The sequence below is a fragment of the Salvia miltiorrhiza genome, chromosome 5 (assembly GCF_028751815.1).
Source record: "Salvia miltiorrhiza cultivar Shanhuang (shh) chromosome 5, IMPLAD_Smil_shh, whole genome shotgun sequence".
In the NCBI taxonomy this organism is placed as follows: Eukaryota; Viridiplantae; Streptophyta; class Magnoliopsida; order Lamiales; family Lamiaceae; genus Salvia; species Salvia miltiorrhiza.
The window spans coordinates 53,544,437-53,559,375 of NC_080391.1; the positions used below are offsets into that span (position 1 = coordinate 53,544,437).

At 37.3% G+C, this 14,939-nt stretch overlaps 1 protein-coding gene across 1 annotated transcript; it reads right to left on the reverse strand.

The window, feature by feature from the left end:
- Positions 1-10,555: 10,555 nt before the first annotated feature.
- On the reverse strand, positions 10,556-14,055 carry LOC131025045 (protein NRT1/ PTR FAMILY 3.1-like). The gene is made up of 4 exons (XM_057954637.1): positions 13,897-14,055; positions 13,587-13,804; positions 12,660-13,207; positions 10,556-11,618 (listed from the first exon to the last, which is right to left on the reverse strand). Exons 1-4 carry the CDS (start codon positions 14,009-14,011, stop codon positions 10,757-10,759), a joined length of 1,743 nt encoding a protein of 580 aa, XP_057810620.1. The 5' UTR covers positions 14,012-14,055; the 3' UTR covers positions 10,556-10,756.
- Positions 14,056-14,939: the final 884 nt, after the last annotated feature.

Sequence of the window (14,939 nt, forward strand, 5' to 3'; positions counted from 1 at the left end):
AAGTGTACGGGTGCAATTGTGTACAGTAGCAAGCAAGGTCGTATTCCACAAAGACTGATTTAACCAATTCCTATCCTAAATTATTCTACTCTATCTGGACAAACGAAATTAAGAGTTTTGGTTTTAAAACTAAATAAATAAACAACAGGAAAGAAAACAAAACAAGCTGCGAAACAGAGAAACAGATAAGACAAGATTTCCCAAGACAAAGGTTTCAACAGATTCTCCTAACTAACATGTTCAATTCAATTAATAAGATGATTCCTAAGGCAATCTCTAAGCTAGTCCATACCCACTCTCGTGGCATACAAACCGTTGATTACATGCAAGGCTACCGTCCGCGGATCGCACTTTTAACATGCAACTCCTAAAAGCTCATAGGATTAACGCCCTCACAAATATCAATTCCCTTTAGAATTAAAATAAATGTGTTCTATGTTATTAGTTCAGGTAATAATTATCATCTCCCGATCTCAAATTAAAACCTATGATTATGCTAAATTGGTGGCCAATCAATAAAGCAAACAATTATAACAAGAACATAAAAAAGAATAACACTCTTAATTAATCGAATCAAACAGTCAGAAATTCAAATCATGTCTACTCCCTAAACCCTGGGAAAAAGGGATTCTAGCGACACATAGACATATGACTAAAAATCAATATCTCAATAAAACTGTAAAACATTCAACAATAAAACCGTAGTCAAATTGAGAATCTTGAGTTCTTGCTCCGATGGTGTTCTCTGTCTTCTCAAAGCTCTCCAAAAGATGTAAAATATGATAAAGATGATAAAAAGGTCTTTAGAAATAAGTTGTTGGGGAGTATTTATATGCCCTAGGTCAAGTAGGACTCAAAAATACCCAAAATCGCTAAAAAACGAATTTTGGGCGGAAATACGGCGACTCGCGCGGCCACGTCGCGCGGCCGCATGGCTGGCCCGCGTGACGAAACAGAACTCCTGACAGCTTTGCGCAGCTATTTTGTTTTGGCTCGTTCTCTCTCGTCCGAACTCCGATTTATGATTCGTTTGTGCTCACGAACTCCTATCGAGACGAACTACAACTTCTATTACAGCCAAATCTTCCAAATTCTGCTTTTTTATTTCTGAAAAATACGTTCAAACACAAGCAAGTGACAAGTTCTTGACCAAAAACCAATATAAGCTCAAATAAATCAACAAACACACAAAATCCTCATAACTAAACATAAAAAATGACACACCATGAGGTAAAAATGCATGTTTATCATTTATGTGTTTATTTATTTAAGTATTAGACAATAATAACATGTGCAAAGAAGTAAAGATAAGAATAGTAGAAAAATAAAGTATTTTGCTATCATTTTGAATCAATTAATCCTTAAAGTTACTTGTTTGAATCAATTAATCCAAACCAACAACTTAATATTTATATAAATCTCGATCATCCATATATATGAGAACATTGAAAAATGAACTCATTTCCTTTTATCTCCCAGACATTTGTTTTCACACTTCAACTCTTATTTTTGAGTAAAATTTTGAAGTAGCCAAAAATAAAGCATAAAACACAATTTATGGCCACACGTTGAAAAAACATAAAATTTAGCCATTTTTATTGATTTGGACGTTTTTATCCTTAATGAGGCAGACCGGGTAGGATCAGGCACGCGGGTCGCGTGCCGGGTCGGGTTAGGCACTTATGGCACTATTAGTGCCATAAGTGCCAACGGAAATCCAAAATAAAACCAAGTAAAATGGTCCTTTTGGCACTTATGGCACTATAGTGCCATAAGTGGCACACGTGCAACAGAAACAACAATAATAGAATCAATAAATCATAAATGGATAATCTAAACCCTAAAATAGATAATTTAAACCATAAATCGAACATCTAAACCCTAAATGGATAATCTAAACCCTAAATGAAACATCTAAACCCTACGGGGAAGTGTTTCAAATGGTCCTTTTGGCACTTATGGCACTATTAGTGCCATAAGTGCCAACGGAAATTCAAAATAAAACAAAGTAATAAAATGATACGTATGACACTTATGACACTATTAGTGTTATAAGTGTTATACGCGCAGCAGACGCTGGCTTTTCCCCGCGAGTGCGCAACTCACCCATAAGCTTCCAGCGGCCGCGCAATCATCCCAGCGACCGAGCAATCACCCTAGCGGCCGAATAAAAAGGGCAAATTAGGCATACCACCTAATTAATGGCCATATTTTGATGTTTTAATATTAGGGGCCAAAAATTGATTTCCAATCTTCATTATGGCCATCTCACTACATTGTGAAATTTATTTATCACAATGACATGTCAGCCTGAAGGTAAAGAAATACATGAAAAATAATTTGTTGGGTGAAATAGCTCAAGATCATCTCGATATTTGACTTTTCGTAAATTCAATACGTATTTTAACAAACTTTATTCACAATAATTTTCTCAATGATATTTCGAGTATTGCATTGAATATGATAACAATTCGTCTATGTTCGCTATTATTTTCGCTACGCCGCAAGTGCACGGTGTAGTTGCAATACAGGGAAGCAAGGTCGTATTCCACAAGGATTGGTGAATTTAAACTTCTAAATATTATTAATAAGTTGTTTTCAATCTATTTAGACAAACCAAAGATAAAGAGATATTGAGAACTAAAACAAAGCTAAATAAAGTAAGTAAATAAAATAACAACAAGATAAACTTAGTTAATAAATTGGGGAATGACTCGAAGGAAAGTTATCCTAGGGACTAGATTTTGATGGATCGTAATGAACTTCAATCAAAAGCAATATTAATCTTGATATGACCTACTTATCTAGGGCGATCTCCCCACTAGTTTTAGCCCCCTCCCGGACGACTAAAACAGTAGATTACGGGTCATAATTGCCGTTCCCGGTCAATTTCTAACCTATAACTCCCAAGAGCACAAAAGATCAACAAGCCCTCACCCAACTCTCAACCTCCCGGTTTATTGAGATGATATGTTTCAAGCTCCTAATCTATTGTAATTATCCTCTCCCGATTCAAATCACAAATTAGAAATTCACAAAAGGTGGCCAACCAATCATACAAGAGATAAATCTAGGGCTTGAAAAGATAACAATAAGCACAATCAAGATATAAATATTAAACAAAGAAATCAATCCATTACAAATCCATATAATCTAATCCCTAAGATAAGGGATTTTAGCCAAGCATATTCATAATAAAAGCAAATCCCAAGTCATAAGAAAACATAAATAAAGATATAGAGAGATAGAGATTCATAGACAAATCTTATAATCTTGATCTTCAATCATGCAGTCTTGATGAGCTCCTTTCCAAGTCTTCCCCTTCTTTCTTTGATTTTGGTGTTGTTCTTGTGTGTGGAAGAGAGAAAATGGTAGAAATGGAGGCTAAGGTTTGGAATTGGAGAGTTGGGGAAGATGGAGTGGGTGTGTGTGATGTTAGATATGAGAAAAGAGGGGGGAAATGGAGTTTTGGGCTAAAAATCACGTCTGGGCCCACCAAAAGGCGGATCCCCGCCTCTTCCCCGCGGTCACGGCATGAACCGCGGTTGAAAACGCGGCTGGAAGCAGGGGAGGCCGCGGTCATGGGCCGCGGCCGCGGCTCGGACCGCGGGTGCCTCTAAAAAACGTTCTGGACTGCTCTGGAGCAGAGGCCCGCGGCCGCGGCCCGGACCGCGGGTTACTGGGCAAATTTGGAGCAGAGGCCCGCGGTCGGGCCCGTGGCCGCGGCCCGGACCGCGGGCGACTGGGCTTTATGCGCAGTCCGCTTGTTCGGTTCCGTTCTCCCTCGTCCGGACTCGGATTTGGTCGCCGTTTGCGCTCACGAATTCCTATCGAGACGTACTTCGATCTCATGTCTTCAAAATCCTCCAATTAATCCTCGATTTTCCCTGAAATCACTCCAAAAGCTACACCAAGCATCAAAACTCAACAAAACTCAAAATGGGGAAACAAACACATATTAAAATTCAATTCTAGGGGGGAAAAGACAACAATTCATGCAATATTGAGGTACGAAAACCATGTTTGTCAGTCTATAAAGATAATTGTTAGCATAATATTACATTAAGAAATTCATCATCTGCAAATACGCGCAACGCACGTTTTCTCTGCTAGTAAATAAAAAAAATTTAACTCTTAAAAAAATGTAAACCCTACCACTTTTAACTAATTCACACATTTTCATTAATTTTCGTGCTGAAAAGTTTTGAGCCACTTATAGTGGGATGAAGAGAGTAACTTATACTCCCCCTGTCTCCAAAAGATTTGCCGCAATTTTCTTTTAGAGTGTCCCCAGAAAGTTTGCCTAAATCTCCTTACTTTATATTTTTATATATAACCCACCATCAACTTTAAAATTGTAAGCCTTTAAACACTAATTTTATAAATGACTCCACCATCAACTTTTTACCAATTTTTATTAAAACTTGTGTCCTTATCCTTAAAGCAAACTTTTGAGAGCCGGAGAGAGTACTATTTACCCACAATCTACTTAACAACACTCTTAGGAGACGTTTAGTCTGGTGGATGAGATAGATAACATCGATAAGATTGAAATGATGATTAAATAATTCACCCAACTTTGAAGTGATAAACAATCACTCATTTAAGTGATTAGATACGGGCTGAGTTATCAATTACGAGTTCAATCATGCAAATTAAAACTTGATTAAGGTGGATTATTTTATCAATCATGGCTTATCACTCAAACCAAACGCCTTCTTAATGTGAGATCATTTTTCCACTGTCAATATTCTAACAACTTTTCATTAAAATTCGTGTCAGGAACACCTATACATATTTATAGGGACTTTTCATTAAAATTCGTGTCAGGAACACCTGTACATATTTATGGGGACGAAGGATATATATTTTATTAAATGTAATATTATGGAATTAAAATTTTGGATTCTTGTACATCAAGAGGCACACTCCTCTGCACGAAGGATAAATGCTCCGTACATTCACATATACGCATTAAATTTTAATTGAAATAGATGCGCCATACATTGTGCGCAAAAATTTTGCAATATATGTTCTAGATATCAATGGGAATTTTATTTTATTTCTGTTAGGGCTGGGAATCGGGTCGGGATCGGGTACTCTACCCGAAAAAATCGGGTACCCGGTCCCGATTAAGACGGGAAATCGATACCCGATCTCGAACCCGAAAAAAAATCGGGTACCCTAATACCCGAGTCGGGTATTCGGGTACCCTAATTACGCGGTCAAAATTACATGTTTCAGGTCAAACTGTGTAAAATCGGGTATTTCGGGTATTAGGGTACTCAATTTTCCTTAATCGGGTATTAGGGTCCCGAAAATACCCGATTTTTTTTTAAAAAAAATTCGAAAATGTAAATGCTGCAAATTTGAACAAATACACAATTACACATTGCCGACAATCTAAATTCTAAACTAAGCAAATGATGCAAATCAGTTTAACAAAGCAAAACAAAGCACAATACACATTGAATTGAGTAATTAAAAAAAAAGGAAGAAGAAGATTAGAAGAAGAAGACCTGTACCTGGGAGTGGGGACGGCTGGCGGCGCGTCTGCTGGGAGCTCGGAGGCGGCGCAACTGCTGGGACGACGGAGGCGGCGAGGCTGGGTCGACGGGCTGCGGGCGGAACAGAGGGAGTTGGGCGCCTGGCAGACAGCGGACTGGGCGATGGTCGCGACTCGCGAGGCGAGAGGACTGCGCCACAGCCGCTGCATCATGGCGGGCGGCGGGTGGGACGACGAAGGCCGGCGCCGGCGACGTTGGGTCGTCGAGCAAATGGAACAGAGGGATTGAGGGCTGGGCTGGGGCCTGGGGGCGCGGCAGCAGTCGGGACTCGGGAGAATTGAAATTGTTCACTCATCTATATATTATATAAAAGAGCAGTTTAACGGCTATTTTTTCCCATCGTAATTTTAAATTTAATTATTTTTAAATTTTGGTTATTACAGATCAATTCAATTCTACCAAAAAAGTGTTAAACAAAAAAGATTCTACAAAAACGTGGGTAGCAATTTTTTGTTTCCAAGTTAAAGTTCTTTTTTTTTTCTCTTATTGTTTTTTTCACTTTTTTTTCTTTCTTTTTAAAAATCGTGTAATTTAAATAAAAATAAAATATTCAATATACATGTCAAATTAAAGATCATGAGATTAGCTTTAATTTGATGTATAATAGATATAACATAGATTTAAAATAATAAAGATATTTAAATTTAAATTTTAATATAACTTTGTAGATGAAAGTTATAGATATAATAAAAATATAATTTCAAATATAATTTTGTTATTTATGTTTGTGTTTAAAAAGATTTATTTATTTATTATGACTTGTAATATTCTATAATAATAGTAATACTAATTTTATCAAATAATTTTCAATTGTTTAATAACTATAATTATCATTACATTTTATATAAAGTCGAAACTTTACATTTTCAAATTTGAATTTTCATTGAGTAAATGATGTTGATTAATTATTTTATTTTTAAAACATAGGAGTAGTATTTAACATTTGCTTATATTTTATTCTCTTTAATATTTATAGGGTTAAGTACCAAATACCCCCCCAACGTTGGGGCCCCTATCGCGTATAGGACCCTATAGTCAGGGTCCGCGCTGTTTACTACCTCAACGTGGCTAAACCTAAGCAAATTCCCCCCCCCCCCAACGTTGGGCCCCTATCGCGTATAGGACCCTATAGTCAGGTATTAAGTACCAAATACCCCCCAACGGTGACTTAATGCAGGGGGGGTATTTGGTATTTGAGGGGGGGATTTGCTTAGGTTTAGCCACGTTGAGGTAGTAAACAGCGCGGACCCTGACTATAGGGTCCTATACGCGATAGGGGCCCCAATGTTGGGGGGGTATTTGGTACTTAACCCATATTTATATTTATTTATTTATTTTATTTATATATGTCGTATAATTTCGATGCTTGCCGTGCATCGCACGGACGGGCGTACTAGTTTGATTTGAAAATTGAAATTAAGGAATTAAAATTTAATTAAATACTTTAATATATATTTAATAAAAACCGGGTATTTCGGGTATACCCGATACCCGATCGGGTATACCCAATACCCGATTTTTCCCCACCCTAAATACTCGATCCCGAACCCGGTCCCTAATTTTTCGGGTATAGGGTACCCGATTTTTTCGGGTCGGGTATTCGGGTACCCTATACCCGAACCCTATCTTCCCACCCCTAATTTCTGTGATGGAAAAACAATTTTCTATTTAGCTAGAAAGACTCGAAGCATGTCGAGCCAAGAGGGCCATTAAATTAACATTACGAGTCGATGCATATGAACTTCTTGCGTATATAAAATCAAAGATGAATAATAGCTATGTTGGTTTCCAAAGTTTGGGTTAAACATATACGAGGAAGAAGCCACAGTTTTTGAGAAATTGCGACGAAATAGTATTTTTAGTAAGCCAAAGAAAATTGACGTAAAATACTGATTACGTCGGCAAGGTAGAAAGTGAACTTTTTAGCTCATTTGCGTGAATGAGTCATGTTTCTAAATTCTGTCGTTTTCCCATATTTCGCAACGTGGACTTTTTCTTATAGAATTAAAGAGGTGGCTTGTTAGTTGGTTTCCCTATCTTTTTAAATTGAGATTTTATAAATCACCTCATAAATATAAGGTCCCATTAGTCAAAGCCTTCATATTTTCTTCAAATTATAAAAAATCACCTAAAGTCCTATTCTAGCATCGTCGATCAACTTGTCTAAAGCTTTAATTTTCAAAACATTAAAAGACTCGTTCATATATGCTTCTTGGTGTTCATTAGGCGAATACAACCGATCATTATTTAGCGCAGTTTGCGCGTTCTTATTTGGATCAGTTATGTTGGATCAATAACTTTCCTAGCTGACTTAGGGATGCTGTTTTGGAGGATACTCCTTAATAATATTGCTCTTCTTGGTTTTCAAACAAAAAAAATAAAAAAATCAATACATTACATGCAAATATAATTTTATTTATTAAGTTCCCGAGAATTGTTATTGTGAACATATAAATATTACCCACATATGTAATTTATGAATCAAACTCCAACAGTTTAAAGAAATTTCAGGAACTAAACCCTTGACCACGCAACATACCAAAGTACAAGTTGTAATAATATTTGAAATTTCTGCACTGAGATAGAATAAAAATTGAAGACCTAAGAGCACTCCCAGCAGATCACCTAAATGAATCACTAACTCTAAATTTAGGCAAAAACAATTGAAAATGAGATAAAAAATGCTTCCAGCAGATCCTCTAAATTGGATGGGGCCCACAAAAAAATTTACACCTACCTAAATTCAATCTTAAATTTAAGAGCACTCCCAGCTAAAATCTCAAAATTATGCTTCTATATTCCTCCCTAAAGCTTCCCTATTTAGTTTTAGGGTCTCGATTTTATAAATGCATACACCAGATCTCCTATTTTCTACATAAAAACAATAATTATGTGTGGGCCCTACTAATTATAAGCTTAAAATAAATTTAGGGTGGGTGTAAATTTAATATTGAATTTAGGTAGGTGTAAAATTTTTTGTGGGCCCCATCCAATTTAGGAGATCTGTTGGATGCATTTTTTATCTCATTTTCAATTGTTTTATCCTAAATTTAGAGTTAGTGATACATTTAGGTGATCTGCTGGGAGTGCTCTAAGAGCATCTACAACAGATCTCTCAAAATTTTACTCCTAAAAATACTCTTAAAGTCTTGCCTAAATTATTTTTAATTCCTATTTTACAATTGCACGTAGCAGCTCTCCTATTTTTCATTATCTATTTTATAAATTTAGGATTAGATTTAAGGGGGTGTAAATTTTTTTGTGGGCCCAACTTAATATATGTGATCTGTTGGACTATCATTTTATCTCACTTTTTATTATTTTAGCTCAAATTTAAAGTTATGATTACTTTCGAGAGATCTGCTGTGGATGCTCTAAGTGGTACTATAATAACTTCACAAAAAAGATTGGTTAGGGAAAAAAAAGACTGGTTTTGAAAATTATAAGAAATTAATATGATTACTACTATAATACTAATGTATTACGAATGGAGAAGTCGTTCTTAAACTTTTACGAAGTACTCCTTCCGTCCCACTAGAATAGACTCGTTTTTCATTCTAAGTGAAAAAAAAATAATTAATGTGGACAATATCGCTTTTCTCTTCAAAAGTAAGATTATTAATCTCCGTACCCAAAAAAATTGAGTCTATTCTAGTGGGACGGAGAAAGTATTATACAATATGCCTTTAACCAATCTTCCTTCACTCTAAAGTAAGATTATTAGTCTCTGTACCCAAAAGAATTGAGTCTATTCTAGTGGGACGGAGAAAGTAGTATACAATATGCCTTGAACCAATCTTCCTTCACTCTACGTATGCACATCTTTTTCTTCTTAATAAAGGCCCATGATATTGGAAGGTGTCGGCCCAGCAATATATTGTGTCAGGACCTTGGACTTTACAACTTTGTATTGGGCTCACTATCAAACTTGACAATGTATTTCAATATTTCTTTTATTAAAAAACTTATTTATAAAAAAGCAGTCGACATAATAAATCCAATATCACAAAGAAATAAAAAAAATTTACTACACTAAAGGATCGTTTGACACGCGGTATATATGAGATAATTAAGGTGTGATATATTTAACTGAAATATCTTTTAATATATATTATATTAATATCATATTTGATAGAATATATTAAAAAATAAAAAATATAAAAAATATATATAATGTATTGTTTGGCATATGATATTAAGTGTATTATAGGCATATACACCCTAATCACTTGCATCAGACGATAATAAAGGTTAGTTCGGTGATTAGAGCTAAAGAGATAAAGAGATATATTAGGTAGTAAATGTTCGATTCAAATTGAAGTTCTTTTATCTAAAATTATAATCAAATGGAAAATAAAAGGGCTCATAATAGTCAAACCTTATTGATCGAAGTTTAACGGTTCGATTTCGCTCGCCCTACTTTGATAATCTTCACTTAGTACAATAATTATTATGTAGGTCTAAAGATGGTAATTTTGGACATAAGAAGCACAACAAAAAATCACACGAAATTAATGAGTCAGTACTATTAAATCTTATCAATTTCGTATCCTTATCATGTCGACCTGATAAGAACATGAAAATTTCGTATCATGTTCGTGTGGATTAATATTATTATTTTTATTAAATATTTATTTATTTCTTATTTTAAAGTTAGAATTTTTGACTTTTGGGAAACTTTTTTGTTTTTAGTCACATCCTCTGTTCCGCTGCCAAGTAACACAAAATTTATGATATGATCTTCCTTATTTATTATAATTACTATTTGTATCGTATTGTCATCGATCGGGTGGAGTTTAATTGGATTTTCACTAGATCTTGTCATATCAACACAATTAAAATGGTGTTTCTATCGTTTTTTGTATCGCATTCGTGTTTGCGTAAATCGTATTGTTTTCGTGTTCACGCTTGTGTCAAGTAATTTCTTAATAGATCATATTCGTATTTGATCTTATTGTGTCTACCTGATAGCGACCCGACACACACGATTTACTAACTTTGCCAGGCAATCGCCATATTTGTAATTAAATACAATGGTAGATAATATTATTTGAAAGCAAATGCAAAATACTAGTGACGCTGATGGGAGTGGAATCGCAAGTGCGCATCACAACTGCCCCTCTAAAAACACGAACTCTTCCTCCATACACATAAGCCTAACACTATCATAATTAATCCCCACTGCTAAATCAAGCTCCCGTGAGTTCAACCCCATCTTGATCTCGCGCATCATCATCGTGATGAAGCTGAAGCGGCTTAAGCGTGTAGTATTTGGCGCAGATCAAGTAATAAATCAAATTGATGAGCTGCAGCAACGTGATCAACCAATAGAAATACTCCAATTTCCCCCTATTGAGATTCGAATCCGGCAGCCAGTCCGTCACCCTGTGCACCACCGTCACCAGCAGCGTGCTCGTGTAGCTGCCGGCGGAGATCGACAGCCAGAACAGCGCCGTCGCGGTGCTCCGCATGCTCTCGGGCGCCTGGTCGTAGAAGAACTCCAGGTGCCCGATCGACATGAACGCCTCCGCGATCCCGTGGAGGCAGTACTGCGGCGTCAGCAACAGCGCCGACATCGGGATCACGTCGCGGGGCCGCTCCGTCAGCCCGGCCGCCGCCGCGGCGTGCTTGCGGCGGATCTCGATGAAGCCCGCGGCGAACGTGGCGAGCAGGGAGATGAGGAAGCCGACGGCCATGCGGGTGAGGAAGGAGACGCCCCGCTCGAGGCCGGTGAGGCGGCGCGTGAGGGGGACGAAGAGGCGGTCGTAGAAGACGATGGTGGCGAGCATGGAGAGCTGGGTGAAGACGCTCATGGAAGCCGCCGGGATTTGGAAGCCTTTGGTGATGTGGCGGTCCATGGACTTGGCCTGCTGGAGGGAGAAGGTGTTCTGCTGGGCCGCCGCCGTGATCAGGAGGATTCCGGCCGCCCATATCGGCCCCATCCGGATCAGCGACTTCAGCTCCTCCACGCGGTGGACCGTGCTCAGCCGCCACGCGTTTGGGGCTTTCAGGTTGTCTTCCTCCGTCACCACCGCGGCCTTGTCCAAGAACCTGAGTTTCATCGCACAATTTTTTTTAAGTTATTACAATGCATGCTTTTCTTTTCTAAATATTATCCATTATATTTTAAATCTTATTCACACTCAATATTTATAAAATATCTTATAATTTTAATAGTTTCTTCTCCACTTAATTTTAGTGAGCCCACTTTTGCATTTCATATACATTTCTCAATTCATTAAACCTTTTTTTTTCCATGAAAAAGAAGAAGCAAACTTCATTTAAGAAATGTCACCAGCAACATAATCCCTCACCAACTGGGGATCGCATGAGTCCAGCAAATTGACTCATTACAATTTCATATACATTTCGCAATTCGATTAAACTTTATTCTCATATTCAAACATTATATATATAAAGATTGCAATTATAACTTTTGACTAGTCAGATAGTTCGACGACACAATTTTTTATGATGATCACTAAAGACTTATCCATCTATAAATAAGTGTCTCTACCGCCAAAACAAAAAGTGGGTAGGTGTTTTCACTCTTTTTACCCCTAACTTTTTTTTTTTTTTTTTGATCGGTCAAAGTCATGTTAGATGTTAGTAGTTAGTTCTCCATCCACTCCAAGAACCACCTTATCTCTCCATTCACCAAACTCCACCTTATATCTCCAATCACCAATTCGTTCCCAAGAGGGATCGAACCCGGGTCACTTCACTTAAGTGAGGACCCGGTGGCCAGTAATATATTGAATATTGAAATAGTAAAAAAAATTATAATAATGATAATAAGATTAAAATATAAAGTTTTGCGTCATTTACCATAAAATTTAAAAACGAGACACTTAATTTCATTTCCAATAAAACACCTACTCGGTACTCCATCCCTCCATTTTTTTATTAAGTGTCATCAATATCAAAATAATACGTATTAATAAAATAAGAAATTTATTTTTATAACTTTATTAACTATCATAATAAATATATATAGTACTCCCTCCGTCCACCAAAAATATGCCACAATTTCCTTTTTCGTCCGTCCACCAAAAAACGAAGGCAGTATTCAAGAACGGAAGGCATACTCACTTCATGTTTTGAGTGTGGAGGAGCTTCCCGCCAATAGATATGGGAGCATCCATCTCCGTATTCTCGTACAACACCGTGTGTTCGGAAACGCGCACGTTTCTCTTTCGGAAGGCTGCGTGCGCGACCTGCAGCAGCCGCGTGAAGGGGCTGCCGGCGGGGTCGAGTTTCCGGTACAGACGGTATCCGGCGACGAAGGCCACGACGGAGAGGAACATGGCGACGGTGGGGATTCCGAGGCCCCACCCCCACCCAATGTTGTCCTGGATGTAGACGATGACCGTGTTGGCCACGAGGATCGACGCCCCCATGCAGAAGTAGTACCAGTTGAAGAACTTCCACGTCGCCGTCGCCTCCTTCTCGTCGAACTGGTCCGCCCCGAACGACACCACGCACGGCCGTATCCCCCCCGACCCCAGCGCCTTCAGCAGGAGCGAGACGTAGAGCACCGCCAGCTGCCCGGAATCGGCTTCTTCGCAGGCTTCGCCGTCTTTGCAAGGGGGTGGCCTTAGGTTGGGTAGAACTGCTGAGAGTGTTAAGCTTATCATCCCCTGCACACAACCACCAGCCTTGCACTTCAGTGCTACCTCCCCTTTGTGAACGACGAAATTTAAAATATAAGGGATAATGGTCTCTAAATTACTCAACTTTAATCAAATTCTAATTTTGCACGCCAACTTAAAATTATGCCCGTCAATTAATTAATTAAACTTTCAATTTCATCTGATTTTGCTAACGAGTTTGATTTCGGCTCAATTTAATGTAGACATAACCGCTTGAAAATTCGAGGTGGCTAAATAGCACATGAATTATCACGCAGGTTCTTAAGTTGGTGTGCAAAATCAAAATTTGATCAACGTTCAGTAGTAAAAAAAATAATGCGTTTGAAATAAATGAAGTAGATTAATTTGGTAGGTGGGGAAACTCAACGATTTGGTATACGATTGAAGCGAGTGTGATGGTCCAGAATCTTCCGGCGAAGGAGTCGGCGATGAAGGCGCCGAGAAGCGGCGTCATGGCGGAGGTGCCGCCGAAGTTGGTGAGGGTGTTGGCCGCCTGAGTCAGCGGCAGATGCAGCTCGCTTGTTAAGTAGCTTAGCATGTTTGTACCAAATCCAACCACCGCCAGTTTCTCACATATTTCATTAGCTGCAAACAAAATTTAATTAAGCATAACAAGAAACGCATTTATAGCATGATTATTACAATGAATTGTTTTGATGAATAAAAATGTAGCTTACCAAATATGAATGGCATAGTGATCATGCCGCCTTGCTTCTTTTGCTTCGTCATTTCCATGTTGTGTGTGTTGTTTATTGTGTTGGTGTTAGCCACATATTTATAGGCATTATACATAATATATGCACGCAGCTAATAGGCCTAACCTTTTCTTTATTTTATTTTCTTTCTCTTTTACCGTCAATTACCGTTGTAAATAACTTCTTTTTTGTGTGGTGGTAAGTGAAAGTTGGAGTTAAATCCAAATTGGTATATATACAAGTCGCGAAGCAACAAGAGCAAAACAACAAGGTAAAAGAGAACAAAAATTGTGAGGATATGGGAATGGGAGTGATGTAGAAATATATGGTTTCACGAAAGAGAGGAAATCGTGAAAAAAATTGTTTGTGTAAGAGAAAACAGGACAGCAGTGAAATATTTTGAAAATGATTTCTGTCGTGATGCCGTTTGCGGCTTTGTTTAATTGTTTTTCTTTTTGGGGGGAATTCTTTTTGTTTTTACTTTTATAATTACTTAAGCTACTACATATGCCTATATAGAAATGTTGGGGAGATCTAGGCTAAAAATAGCTGTTAGAGTATAAAATAGAAATAGATTTACATCATTAATCTACTTATAATCTAACAATTGATATTTAATCTTATAGAGAATTTTTATGTAAATGTATGAATTCTATGTAGAATAGTTCACTATCTTTATTATTCAAACTCAAGACCATAAATTTATCTAACAAGGTGAAGAAAATTGTAGGGCTGAAAAGCGTTCGTTCCTATATTATATTTTAAGAGATGTTTTTATTTTAACCCCAACGAAGATATTCATATATATTACGTACTATTATAGATTTTGCTTATTCTTAAAGATGATATAATTATAATATCCTTATGAATTTTAATTTATGGGTATCACTATACTACGAAAAATAAATTGTAGCATGTTCGCGAGTTTTATATATTTATTCTATGGGGAAATTTTAGAGTATTTATAATCTGCGTAAGCTCATTTCTGTATAATAATCCATAAATCGTAGTACTTAAATAACTTT